The sequence below is a fragment of the Halichoerus grypus genome, chromosome 15 (assembly GCF_964656455.1).
Source record: "Halichoerus grypus chromosome 15, mHalGry1.hap1.1, whole genome shotgun sequence".
NCBI classification, from domain to species: Eukaryota; Metazoa; Chordata; class Mammalia; order Carnivora; family Phocidae; genus Halichoerus; species Halichoerus grypus.
Genome location: NC_135726.1, coordinates 48,231,865 through 48,246,265, shown reverse-complemented (window position 1 = coordinate 48,246,265; position 14,401 = coordinate 48,231,865). Strand labels below are relative to the sequence as shown.

Here is a 14,401-nt window from a genome sequence, read left to right as displayed (position 1 = left end):
TTAAGTAAACTCTACCCCCAACGTGGGGCTCAAACTCATGACCCCAAGATCAAGAGTCTCATGCTGCACCAACTGAGCCAGCTAGGCACCCCTCTTTTGTAATATTAAATATTGCACTTGATTCTGGCAGTGAAAATATATATAAATTGCTAGAAAATAGCCACTGACTGACCTGTATTTTTTTTTTACTTTAAACAAGATCTTGAATGTTTACTTCTAATTTAAAAGTAAATATGCAGAAATTAATAGTAAATCCATATGAAATACCTTGTTTGTTTAAATGTGCATTTTGGGGGTACCTGGTGGCTCAGTCGGTTAAGCGTCTGCCTTCAGCTCAGGTCATGATCCCAGGGTCCTGAGATCGAGCCACGCATCGGGCTCCCTGCTCAGCAGGGAGACGGCTTCTCCCTCTCCCTCTGTCCCTCCCCCCTACTTGTGCGCACGCTCGCTCACTCGCGCTCTCTCTCTCAAATAAATAAATAAAATCTTTTTTAAAAATGTGCGTTTTGTGTTGTGTGGAGAGGATGAGGACCCATGTGAACACCTGATCATCAATCACACACCAGGAAGTGGTAATGGAGTAGACATTGAATTGAGTATTTGGTTATTTTGCCTTCCAGTGGCGGGTGCCCGAGCCAAACATCAGATTTTGGCCAACGCTGAAGCCAAAGTGGGACTTCTGTGCACTCCCCAGTGTGGTGCCAGAATGAGGACAATTGCATTCAGTCCTGCTTCTATTGATAACACGCTGTTTGACTTCAAGCGGACATTTCTCCTCTTTGGGCTGCATTTTCCCATTTGCAAAATGAGGGGTTTGGACTAAACCAATGGATTCTTATCAATGGAACTCATGCTTGGAAGACAGGGATCCATGAGAATATTTTTTTATTTCATAATTTCATTTTGATGATACCCAAAGGAAATGAATAGAAACACCTCCGGGGCCATCCGGATGGTGACTTCATAAAGCACGATGCCGTGAGATTTTGGTTTTTGTGACTACAATCTTGTTAGCATGGAATTGGGGTCCAGAACTGAAATGCCCACAGGGGCCAGGCAGGCTCCGAAACTGAGAAAACGAGGCCCTAGAACAGGGGCAGCAGCCACACAGCCCCTGTGACCGGAGCCTCCTTGGAACGGAGCCCCAGTGTTGTCTTATCATTTGATATTCCACAAGGAGCCCCAAATCTGGATTGTTTTTAAAAAGATTTTATTTATTTATTTGACAGAGAGACAGATAGCAAGAGAGGAAACACAAGCAGGGGGAGTGGGAGAGGGAGAAGCAGGCTTCCCGCCGAGCTGGGAGTCCGATGCGGGGCTTGATCCCAGGATCCTGGGATCATGACCTGAGCTGAAGGCAGACGCTTAACGACTGAGCTACCCAGGCACCCCCTAAATCTGGATTTCTAAAGACAAAAATCTCCCTATTTTTAAAATGCTGGCAACTGATTTATGTTTGTATAGAACACAGTGCAGGGGGTGGGGGATGAGCCTGCATGGCTCAGTCTGTTAAGCATCTGCCTTCGCTCAGGTCATGATCCCAGGGTCCTGGGATCAAGCCCCACATTGAGCTTCCTGCTAGGTGGGGGGCCTGCTTCTCCCTCTCCCTTTGCCTGATCCCCCTGCTCCTTCTCTCTCTCTCTCACTCCCTCTCAAATAAATAAATAAAATCTATTAAAAAAAGAAACAAAACACAGTGGGGGTGTGGCGCCTGGCTGGCTCAGTCACTTAAGCTTCGGACTCGGTTTCGGCTCAGGTCCTGATCTCAGGAGTTGTGAGATCAGCCCTATCCTGGGCTCCGTGCTCAGCAGGCAGTCGGCTTAAAGAGTCTCTCCCTGCCCCTCCCCCCACTCGAGGGCATGGGCACTCTCTCTCAAATGAATAAATAAATCTTTTTCTTTTTTTAAGATTTTATTTATTTATTTATTTATTTATTTATTTATTTATTCATTTGACAGAGAAAGCACAAGCAGGGGGCGCAGCAGAGGAAGACAGAGAAGCAGGCCTCCCCCCGCCCCCCCCAGCAGCGAGCCCGATGCGGGGCTCGATCCCAGGACCCTGGGATCATGACCTGAGCCGAAAGCAGTCGCTTCATAGACTGAGCCACCCACGCGCCCCTAAATAAAGAAATCTTAAAAAACAAAACAAAACAAAAACCACAGTGGAGGTGAAACCAGATAGGTCCCAGAGTGTCACTTCTGACCTCAGATGACACTGAATGTTTACTGTGCTGGTGAGCGTGTTTGGCTACCAGTAGGGTATCTTCCGTTTGCCCCTGGGGTGTCGCCTCTACTGTTCTGTACGTGCTCTGGGCGCGGGGAGACTGCTCGTGTGGACTGTGTGAATGGGCTCCGCAACCCCCAAAGGCCTCAGACTTTCGGTTGGGTTTGGCTAGCAGATTAGAGGAGAAAGGAGGGGGTCCTGGGTGGCTCAGTCGGTTGAGCGTCTAACTCTTGATTTCCGCTCAGGTCATGATCTCAGGGTCCTGAGATCGAGCCCCGAGCCCCGCGTTGGGCTCCGGGCTCAACTGAGAGTCTGCTTGAGATTCTCTCTCCCTCTCCCTCTGCTCTTCCCTCTACATGCTCTCTCTCTCTCAAATAAATAAATTAAATTAAAAAAAAAAAAAAGAGGAGAAAGGAAGGGCTGAGAGATTTATTCCCTCCCTGCCTGAACTGAAAGCTTTCATCAGCACCTGTTTCTTCTCTCTACACCCCCAACTTGGGAGGCCTCTGCCCCCTCACCACTCCCTGCCGTGCCCCAGTCCCTGGGGTGTCCGCTGGCCTTGTAGCTTCCCATAACTCTGGCCGCACCTCTGTAACTAGTCCCTTCATTAAGCTCTCCTCAATTTTACTCCCTTGAGGGGAGCCATTGGCTTCCTGCCGCGACTCTGGCTGGCACCCATACCTTTGGGTTTGTCAAGACTCCAACCCAAATGACAACGGTCCTACCTCTGCCACTGTGCTCATAGTAAGTTGTCATTTTTTATGTGACTTTTTATTTATTTTTATTTTTTTTCTTGTTTATAGTGGTTTTACTTATTGATATTTACCATATTAGGAATTAAAACTAAGAAAAATTTCAAATACAAGTCTACACAAGCACATAGTCGACGAGCCAGTAGAGTGAAGAAGTCATTCCAGTCCCGGAAGACTCCACCATACGCTCAGAAGGGAAGAATAAAAAAGACTCAGGTATTTGAAGTATGAAAAGTTTGACCTTACAGAGTCCCTGAAACTGTCCCAGGGAATTCCCCCCAGGGGTCCCTGGGCCACAGTTTGAGAACTGCTGCCTAGTTTTTCTCATGAAATGGGATTCAAAGCCTGTTGAATTTTAGTTATTGCTAAAGCCAAGTTTGTATTTGTAGAAAAGTTACCCTACATGAGAATGTTTATGTAATGATATGTGTAACACTAATTTTTAGCATTTACCTTATATGGTGGGTGTGAAAATAAACATCTGATGAACAGTTATCAATTAGTACCTTCCAATTTAAGTTTCTAGGTTTTAGCCAAACTGCCCTTGTTACAATTCAGTCAAAGTGTGTTCAGCTGATTGAAATGTCTACTTATCACTTAGTGATTTCTCACATTTTGTTGGCTACTCTGGCCTATTTTTTTTTTAAGATTTTATTTATTTATTTGACAGAGAGAGACAGAGCGAGAGAGGGAACACAAGCAGGGGGAGTGGGAGAGGGAGAAGCAGGCTTCCCACTGAGCAGGGAGCCTGATGTGGGGCTCGATCCCAGGACCCTAGGATCATGACCCAAGCCGAAGGCAGACACTTAACGACTGAGCCACCCAGGTGCCCCTTTATGTGACTTTTTATTTTTTATTTATTTATTTATTTTTTAAAAATATTTTATTTATTTATTTGACAGAGACAGAGATAGCGAGAGCAGGAACACAAGCAGCGGGAGTGGGAGAGGGAGAAGCAGGCTTCCCCTCGAGGAGGGAGCCCGATGTGGGACTCAATCCCAGGACCCTGGGATCATGACCTGAGCCGAAGGCAGACGCTTAATGACTGAGCCACCCAGGTGCCCTTTATGTGACTTTTTAAAAAGATTTTATTTACTTATTTGTCAGAGAGAGAGAGAGAAGGAGAGAGAGAGCACAAGCAGGAGGAGCAGCAGGCAGAGGGAGAAATAGGCTCCCCGCTGAGCAGGGAGCCCGACTCGGGACTTGAACCCAGGATCCTGGGATCATGACCTGGGCCGAAGGCAGACACTTAACCAACTGCACCACCCAGGCATCTTATGAGTTGTCATTTATATATTATCCGCTGTGGTAATCACTAGTCAGAAGCAAAACACATTTCCTTAGAATAAGACCTCAATGTATTCATATCTTTAATACATGGAGACTTTCATAGAGCTGAGGAATAACTAACTACTCTTTTATCCGTTGTTGGTTAGGGGAAAGGATATAGTAACACTTAGTATGTCAAGGATGTTTGGCTACTGGTCTGAGAAAAGTTAGGGAGCCGGTGGATACCAAGTAGTGGTGGAAACGTGGGGACATCATAACCCCCATGCCTGTTGGTGGGAGTTAGAAACTGGGGCAGCCATTTGGGAAGCCATCAGAGTCAAATTAAATTAGGGCATACCCCCATGACACAGCAGTTCTTTCCCTGTGCTTATGTCCCATAAACTTTTCCACGCTGGTTTATAAGGAGGATGAATGAGGATGTCCAATGCAATGCTAGCTGGGGGGTAGGGGGTAGGGGCAGGTTGGGGCTTCGAGACAGCCTCATTGTCCATCACTGGGAAAATCGAATATGATGAGTTCATACCATAGACTCCATGCAGCAGTTAGGAGCAGTATAGTAGACACACACAGCGCCACATGGCTGAGCCTTTTCTTTTTTTTTTTTTAGATTTTTATTTTATTTTATTTGAGAGAGAGAGAGAGAGGGCACAGGTGGGGAGGGGCAGAGGGAGAAGGAAGAGAGAATCCCAAGCAGACTCCATGCCCAAAGGGGAGCCCGACCCGGGGCTCCATCCCGCAACCCTGAGATCATGACCAGAGCTGAAATCAAGTGTGAGACGCTTAACCGACTGAGCCCACCAGGTGCACCCACATGGCTGAGTCTTTTTTTTTTTTTTTAAAGATTTTATTTATTTATTTGAGAGAGAGAGACTGAGAGAGAGAGCACATGAGGGGGGGAGGGTCGGGAGGGTCAGAGGGAGAAGCAGACTCCCTGCCGAGCAGGGAGCCCGATGCGGGACTCGATCCAGGGACTCCAGGATCATGACCTGAGCCGAAGGCAGTCGCTCAACCAACTGAGCCACCCAGGCGCCCCCCATGTGGCTGAGTCTTAAGGCATAGTGCTGAATGGGAAAACAATGCAAAAACTGCAATCTTAGGGGCGTCTGGCTGGCTCAGTGGGAAGAGCATGTGACTCTTAATCTCAGCATTATGAGTTCAAGCCCCATGTTGCGCCTAGAGCTTACTTAAAAACAAAAACCCACCATCTAGAATAGGCTAAAACCTTCACCAATGAGCAATACTTGCATGCACAAACCCATATACATAGAGCTCTCAGATTTATAAAAGTGAAATTGCAGTTCAGTAGGGAAAAGAAAGTCTTTTCAATAAATGGAACTGAGTCAACTGGATATCCATGTGGCAAAAAAAAGAACCCTGACCGACACTTCACATTGTACACAGTAATAAATATAGTAAATATCAGCTGGCTTATAAATCTAAATGTGAAAGGGATAAAGAAGACTTTAGAAGAAAACATTAAAAAATATCTCCATGACCTTGAAGTAGGCGAAGATGTCTTCAGACACCAAGTGTTAGCCACACAGGAAATAATTATTAATGATCAAATTAGACTACATTTAAGTTAAGAACTACTGTTCATTGGGGTGCCTGGTGGCTCAGTCAGTTAAGCCTCTGTCTTCAGCTCAGGTCATGATCTCGGGGTCCTGGGATGGAGCCCCACATCAGGTACCCTGCTCAACGGGGAGTCTGCCCTCTCCCTCTGCCCCTCCCCCTGCTCCCCCTCTCTTTCTCTCTCAAATATATAAATAAAATCTTAAAAAAAGAAAAGAAATACTGCTCATCAAGAGGTAACATTAAAAGAACAAGAAGACAAGCCACATAGTGGGAGAAAATATTCACAACACATCTATCTGACAAAGGACTTGTACCCAGGACATATAAGAACTCCTATAAAACAATCAGAAAAAGGCAGGAAAATTAATATGCAAATAGGTAAAGGACTTGAACGGGCACTTCACAGGAAGCTATCCAAATAGTCAATAAACATATGAAAAGGTGCTCTATCTCATTAGTTGTTATTAGTCACCAGGAAAATGTAAATTAAAACCACAATAGAATGCACACCCATCAGAATGGCTAAAATTAAAAAGACTGACCATACTAAGGGTTGGATGTACAGGAACTGAATCCCTCATACACAGCTGGTGGGAATATAAAATGGCACAAACAGGCAGTTTCCACTGAAGTTAGATATACACCTACCCTATGACCCAACGCTTTCACTCCTGGGTGGAAATGAGTGCTTATGCCCACCAAAAACCTGTATTAGAAAGTTTAAAGCAGCAACAGTTTGTAATAGTTTGAAATACCAGGAATTACGGGTTTGCAATAGTCTAGCTTGTGATAGGCCTAAACGAGGTGTAACCCAAATGCTCATCAACAGGTGAATGCATAGACTATGGCGTATTCACACTGTGGAATACTATACAGCAACGAGAAGGAATATCCTACAAGGACATGTAGACACAGATGAATCTCATCAGCACAGTGTTGAGTGAATGAAGCCAGACTCAAAGGGGTACACGCTTCAGGATTCTATTTATATGAAGTTCAAACACCAGTAAAACCAGTGCGTGCTGTTAGAAGTTAGGATAGTGTTTACTCTTGGGATGTAGTGAGAGAGGCAGTGTGAGGGGGACTTCTCTGGGGCGGTCCTATTCTCTTTCCTTATCTGGGGATTGGTTACCAGAGGGTGTTCACCTGTGGAAATGCTGGACATTCACGATTTATCTGCCTTTTTGTGTGCATGTAATACTTTAATAAACAGTTAAAATATATGTATACATGCACACTAATTAACAATGCACATTTTGCAAAATCATCGGCATGCAAAGATAATAATTTGCATTAAAACTATCAGAATGGGGGTCGCCTGGGTGGCTCAGTTGATTAAGCGACCAACTCTTAATTTCAGCTCAGGTCTTCATCACAGGGTGATGGGATCGAGCTCCATGATGGTCTCTGTGTTGAATGTGGAGCCAGCTTGGGATTCTCTCTCCCTCTGCCCCTCCCCCAACCCCACTAGAGCAAATGCACGCACGCTCTCTCTCTCTCAAAAAATAAAAATGAATAAGCAAATAGCCTGTTCTTCAAACAAACAAGCAAACAAGCAATTAGAATGGCCCATAGGAGAGGAGGCATTGGTGTGAGATGTGGGAATAAAAGAGAATAAATGAATAGGGGCACCTGGCTGGCTCAGTTGGTAGAGCACGAGATTTTTGATCTCAGGATTTTGCGTTCAGGCCCCACGTTGGGCATAGAGATTGCTTTTTAAAAAATGTTAAAAAGCAAAGAGAATAAGTGAATAGATAAAGAGGAGGAGAGGGTCCTCACACAGACTGATGAGGACAGCGAGCCATAAACTGGGGAGCATGATTAAGGGAACTCTCTTGAGCATGGGGTCCAGACAATTTTCCCAAACGTGTTCATACAAAAGCGTGCTACTCAGGACTCTGCTCAAAGGTTTGCGCTTATAGTTTGAATAGAGAAAAACCATGAGAGAAGTAAGCAAAGGGATGCAAAAGAAAATGCACCCTAGCGATTTACGTCACGATGTTAGGATTTCGAACAGCAATATCATTTAAACAGTATAAACAGCATCCTGAAGTTACTGTTAAACAGAATCTTTTTTTTTTTTTTAAGATTTTATGTATTTATTTGAGAGAGAGTGAGCACGAGCGGGGTGAAGGGGCAGGGGGAGAGAGAGAAGCAGACTCCCCACTGAGCATGGAGCCCGATGTGGGGCTCGATCCCAGGACCCTGGGATCATGACCTGAGCTGACGGCAGACGTTTAACCAACTGAACCACCCAGGGGCCCCAAGCTGAACGTTAACTGGTTTTGCACTTTGGTTCTGGAGTCCAATATAACCTGTTTTAGTTTTAGAGAACCGTAGGCATAAGAGATATAAACAGAATCGTGGGTTTGTTGCACTTAGGAAAATTATAGATATAATAATTTAAGTAGACACAGGGAGTGTATGAAAATTTTTTTTTCTTATAGGGGATCCCTACATTTCCCTGGACTAGATGTTTATCTGTCTGTGGTATTAGGCACTGATGTTCTGTGAATCAGTGGTTCTCAGATGCGAAGAGTTCTTGATCCCCATGTTACCACATCCCACCTCTGCTTAAAATCTTACCATAGCTCCCCAGTGCCCTCACACCCTTCATGGTGGCTTATAGGGTCTAACTCACTGCCTCCTTTCGCATTGTCATTTACTCACTACTTCAATCTAGCCACTCGCAACTTTTGGAGGTCTTTTCTTCCACTCTCCACTCCAGGGTTCACTATTATTCATCCTTCAGGGCTCAGCTTTGGTACCTCCTCCTCCAGGAAGCACCCTGACCCTCTGGATTGAATCAGGTACCTCATCTGAGCTTCTATAGTCCCTGGGCTTCCCCATCCCAGCCCTCCACCTGTGCCTCACCATCTGGGCCCTGACCACTCGGGGTCATCAGTCTCTGGCTGGATCTAACTCTCCCAGTGGCCTGGGAGCCCCGTGGGCTGGCTCAGTCACCATTATGTCCCTCGTACTGTCCAGCACAGGGCAGGCACAGAGCGGGCACTGAATAAATATTTTGTGGATAAATTCTAGAATTCTAAGTTGATGTGATCCCAAGTTTTTAAGGCTTGAAGAGTCTGAAAGTATGATTTTAAGTTTCCAAGAGTACATTTTTATACCGCTGTAGTTTCTCAATCAGAGGAAGCTGGCAGTCTGTGAGTTAATATTGGTTCCTACTTTGTGGCACATACAGATTTTTTTTTTTAATTGGGAAATTGAGGATAAACATCGCTGCTAGCAAATTGGGGCCCACATTTCCCCATGGCTGGAGCTGGTGACCAGGGTGCTGCTTTCCAGCTGACCATGGTCCCCAGTCTACTCTTTTTTTCATGTCACCTGCTTCCCAGAGGCCCTTGGGTTGGACACCACTGTTCAACATCCTACAATTATGAAGTTCCAAGACTCGTAGTAGCAAAGATCCCATGATTGTCAAATGTTGAGTTACTAAAATTCTTGAGATTCTCAGGGAACTGATTCCGACCTTAGGGTTTTAAGATTTCATGATTACTACAATCTATAGTTTATGTTTCTAACATTCCGCGTTCCCGAGATAATAAAGGTCCCAAGGGTCTAATGTTTGAAAGGCTTAAAGTTAATGATTATGAAGTTACGTGTCTCTGAAGGTTCTCAGGCTCTTTGCTCATGGTTGGCTTTTTTTTTAAGATTTATTTATTTTTTAAAGATTTTATTTATTTGTCAGAGAGAGAGAGCACAAGGGGGGTAGTGGCAGCTGAGAGAGAAGCAGGCTCCCTGCTCAGCCGGGAGCCCAATGCGGGGCTCGATCCCAGAACCCTGGGATCATGATCTGAGCTGAAGGCAGTCGCTTAACCGATTGAGCCACCCAGGCGCCCCATAAAATTTATTTATTTGAGAAAGAGAGTGCGAATGGTGGTGGTGGGGAGGAGTAGGGGGAGACAATCCCAAGCGGACTCCACACTGAGCACAGAAGCCTGAGGCGGGGCTTGATCCCATGACCCTGAGATCATGACCTGAACTGAAATGAAGAGTCAGAAGCTTAACCAGCTGGGCCACCCAGGCGCCCCTTTGCTCATAGTTTTAATGCTGATGATCACATGCTTCTGAAGTTCTACAGCCCTCTGAATATGAAGTCCTAAAGTTCAAGGATCTACAATTCCAAAGGTCTGAGGTTCTAAGATTGTATAACTATACAGTTCTCTCGTCTTTGCTTATGTTGTTCTAAAACATCAAAGTTGGGTGAGCAACCATCCTGGTTGGCCCCAGACTGAGGGTTTCAGTGCTAAAAGCTGGAAGGTATGGTCATTCTATCTCAAAATTCTCAGGATCTACAATTCTAATCTGAAATTCTAAAGGTTTAGGGTTATAAAGCCCCAAGGATCTATGTGTATTAGAGTTTAGGTTTCTAAGGGTCTAAGATCCTGGGCGGGGGGGGGGGGGGGAATCAAAGATTAAAATTTCTAAGGTCTGTGCTTATAAAGTTCTATGTTCTAAGAGTGTCATTGCTAAAGGCCTCAAGTTTGAAGAATCTCTGAGCATGACATTCCAAGGTCCAAAAATCCAATATTTCAGCGTCTTGCAATTCTAAGAAAATATGCTTATAAAATCCCACATTTCTGAACCTCTACATTTCTAAGGTTCTAAGGCAGTTACTGCCCCATCCAGTATCCACCAGCCACATGTGGCTATTTAAAGTTAAATTAATTAAAACGAAATACAATTAAAAATTTGGTCCCTCAAGAAGCACTGGCCACATTTCAAGTGCTTACAGTCACAAGTACTAGTGGTTAGTGGTTAGTATATTGGACATCCCAGAGAGAGAACGTTTTCCCGTCACTGTGGAACATTCCATTGGATGCTGCTGGTCTATAGATTCACCTGCAAAGTGTCTGTGAGTCTCTTTCCCATCTTCCAGGCTACCGAGGTTCTGGAGCGCGGAGGTACGCAGACCACCCCAGCAGCCTCCTCCCTTCTGCCTCCCTTCTCCTTCCCACCCCAACGCTCCTCCAGGTACCTGCCAAGGCCTTGATCCGGGAGCACTCGAAGAGGGAGGCGGCTGCAGTGGAGGCTGCTGGCTGCTCACGTTCCCAGGCCCGATCAGGACTCTCCCAGCGGATTGCGAGATTGTTGTTGTTGGAGGCCGGTAGGCCCTCCATGTTGTCTACTTCCCCCGGTACCTGCGCCATTGGGGAAGGTGAGGCCTGGGAAGAAGCAGAGGCACATTAGGCTAGAAACAGGGCCTGAGCTCAGAGGTCCCGCTTCTAACAGTGGACAGGCTGTGAGTCCTGCCGACTCCCTTACCCTCAGTTTCCCTGTCTTTCAAGTGCACAGACTACTACTGACAGTCATGTTCATCCTGGCCACTTCATAGGGCTGTTGGTGAAGCACCCAGCTTAGCACCTGGCACAGGGTAGGGGCTGGGCAAACTGTCCCTGTATTATTGTTAGAACAACGACACTGTTAGCAGGAGAACTCCACAATGCAGTAAAAACAAGAAATAACATTTATTGAGCATTTGTGCTGCCCTCAGGACTTTATATGTGTTATCTTATTTAATTCCCACAAATTTAATTCCCTAAAGATAGGCTAGTATTTGGCCTGTTTTATAAAGGAGGAAACTGAGGCCCAAGGTCACAAAGCTAGTGGGTAGCCAGAGTTCAAATGCAGGTACTGTGATCAAATGATTGCGTTAAACAGCCCCAATTCTTCACCCTTATAACCGCATCCTTTGCCATGTAACTCTTGACCGTTCTTCTACTGTAGGGATGGGAAAATTGGAAGAGTGTCCCCTTGCAACCTTGACTCTGGGTTTGGCCCCATGACTAGCTTTGACTAACAGAAGTAGGTGGAAGTGCTGGTGAATTCTGAGTCTAAAACTCAAGAGACTTGGGCGCCTAGGTGGCTCAGTTGGTTAAGCGACTGCCTTCGGCTCAGGTCATGATCCTGGAGTCCCTGGATCGAGTCCCACATCGGGCTCCCTGCTCGGCAGGGAGTCTGCTTCTCCCTCTGACCCTCCCCCCTCTCATTTGCTGTCTCTTTCATTCTCTCTCTCTCAAATAAATAAATAAAATCTTTTAAAAAAATAAATAAATAAATAAATAAAAATAAATAAAACTCAAGAGACTTTGCGTTTTTGCTTGTGCTTGATTGTGAGGGCGAGGAAAACATTGTCAGCATAGTCCCTATCTAAGGCCCCAGTCACTAAAGCCAAGGCCAATTACAGTAGCTAACAGTCAACACCGCTCCCAACCCCCCATCCCAACAAGTGAATAAGCCCAGTCGAGACCCCAAAAACTGCCCAGCTGAGCCCAGCCTAAATCACTGACCTCAGACTTGATGGTGAAATAAACGCTCAGCATTTTAAGACACTGAGTTTGGGGGTGGTTCCTTACATAGCATTATTGTGGTAACAGCTAGTTGACATATTGTCTGATCCAGAACACCGCCAGATTGCAAATATGAAATTTAAGGGGGTGAAAGACATCAGATGCATCTCCTCCTCCCTCCCGGCCCCCTGATTCCAAAACTAAGAAAGGAGGGAACTGCGGGGAGATCAATGTCCTTCTCAAAGACTCAGACAGTTGACAACCCACCAGATTGTAGGAAAGCAGGGTCCAGGTCTTGGTCAGTGTAGTGGAGACTGTCCCTTTTGGTGGACACTCCAAAATTCACTGTTATTCTCTCCTTCCACGGAAAGCTCTAAGTGGGCACATGGCTACTTACCACCTGTGTGACCTTGGCCAGTCACTTCCTCTCTCTAGGCCTCAGTTTGTTCATCTGTAAAATGGTAATGATAACAGTGCCCATTTCCTAGGGATGTTTGTGGATGAAATCAGTTAATAATGCAGGGAACATGGTATCTAGTACATGCAAGCCCTTGATACATGGTCCTTGCTATTATTATTCATCCTCTGGTCACGTATCTTAGCAAATCAAAGTGCCTGTGCTCAAGTCAGACAGACATGAGTTCAAGCCCTGCTTTATTCCCGCTGTGTCTTTAACCCATCTTTAACTTGGCCTCTCTGCCTCAGTTTCCCTCCCTGTTAAATGCTGATCACAACTGTTTCGTCAGTGGAGGATACTTGGGGATGGGGAGGCACTTAGCACTTGGTGAGCGTCAGCCCGCGGAAGGGCACTGGCCATTACGCGACTGAATGGGAGAAAAGGCAGGGAGGAGAAGGAGATGGGGGAGGCGGAGAGAGGTGTCCTGCGGCCCCAGCAAAGGCTCGAGGCTGGGGGTTGGAAATCGATGCTTTAACCCTTCGAAGGCCGCACCTCTCTGTCCCTGCAGTCTAGTCACTGCTCGCAAGGAGGGGGCCCGGGAAGGACAAGGCCTGCGTGGAAGACCCACGCACGGCGGGAGGCTGGCTGGCCTGAGGGATGGGGGCTCATTCCGCCCTGGACCCTTCCCCTCCTCCAGCCCGGGAGACCCTAGGGGCTCAGGCCATGCCCACAGCGCGCGGGGAAGGGATGCTCGGGCAGGTGGGGAGATGCTGCAGGGAGGGGCTCTCACCCCACGCCGCTCACCTGGGCCCGCGGCCGCCGGTGCCGCTGTCCCCGCTGCTCGCGGCGCCCGACCGCCCTCCCTGTCGGCGTCCGGGGGCCCGGCCCGGCCCGGCCCGGCTCCGCTCGGCCCCGCCGGCCCCGCCGCTCGACCAGATCCGCATGCGCCGCCGCCGCCGCCGCCGCCGCGCCTCCCCCGCTCGCGCGGCCGCCGCGCTCGGCGCGCCCCCGGGACCCCCTCCCGCCCGCCGTCCCCCGCCGCCTCGGCCGCCTGCAGCGCCGGCCCACGCGCGGTCACACACCGAGCCACAGCGCTCACGGGGCCAGAGGTAGCGTCACACACAGCCACGCACCCTCACGGGGTCACACACTCCCACACTGGCACACACTCACACACAGGGTCACATACAGCGTCGCAAACATGACCCACAGCCACACACTCACACAGTATCACCCCCCACGGGGTCACACAGAGTCAAACACTCAAACTCAGACGCAGTCACACGCTCACATGGGGTCCCGCACTGGCACAGTGCCCGACAGCCTCACACATAGTGACACACTTGAATAGTGCCACCACCACCCACGCTGTGTCACGCACACACATAGACAGTGTATGTATGTCATACGCTGTCGCACACTCCAATGGGGTCACAAGGAGTGTCATACACTCACAGGTCACACACAGCTTCACAATCACACAGTGTCACACACTTTTGTACACGCTCAAGCTTGTCACACCGGTCACACACTCACGTCACACATCCTGCACTGTCACACACTCATACATCATACAGTCACAAGAGGTCACAAATAGTTAACACCCACAGCCACACACTCAAATAGGGTCACAGTCACACATCCTTACATGACACATGGGGTGTCCTTCACTGTCACTGTCTAACAGCCACACACTCCCATAAAACACATCTCACACATGTCCCATACCATATCCCCCAGCTTCATGGAGGCATACAGCATGACAGACGGACACAGTGTCATCCATCTACAGTGGCACCACAAGGTCACGAAAGAACAGCATCAACGCTTGCCACACGTGGTGTCACACGCAG

General features: G+C 47.4%; 1 protein-coding gene across 4 annotated transcripts in view; it reads right to left on the bottom strand.

Annotated features, from left to right (window-relative positions):
• The window catches only part of SPTBN4 (spectrin beta, non-erythrocytic 4), a 73,213-nt gene extending 59,808 nt beyond the window's left edge, over positions 1-13,405 (bottom strand). For 3 of the 4 annotated variants that reach the window (XR_013444353.1, XM_036094986.2, XM_078063440.1), the window contains exons 1-2: positions 13,353-13,405; positions 10,840-11,026 (exon numbers count right to left, since the gene is read on the bottom strand). Coding sequence is in view for 3 of the 4 variants with exons in the window: in XM_036094986.2 (XP_035950879.2) it covers positions 10,840-11,011 (172 nt within the window). In the remaining variant the exon portion in view is untranslated. Of the gene's footprint in view, positions 1-10,839; positions 11,027-12,548; positions 12,603-13,352 lie in introns of those variants that run through there. The other variant, XM_078063439.1, reaches the window with a different exon arrangement.
• Between the last annotated feature and the right edge of the window lie 996 nt (positions 13,406-14,401).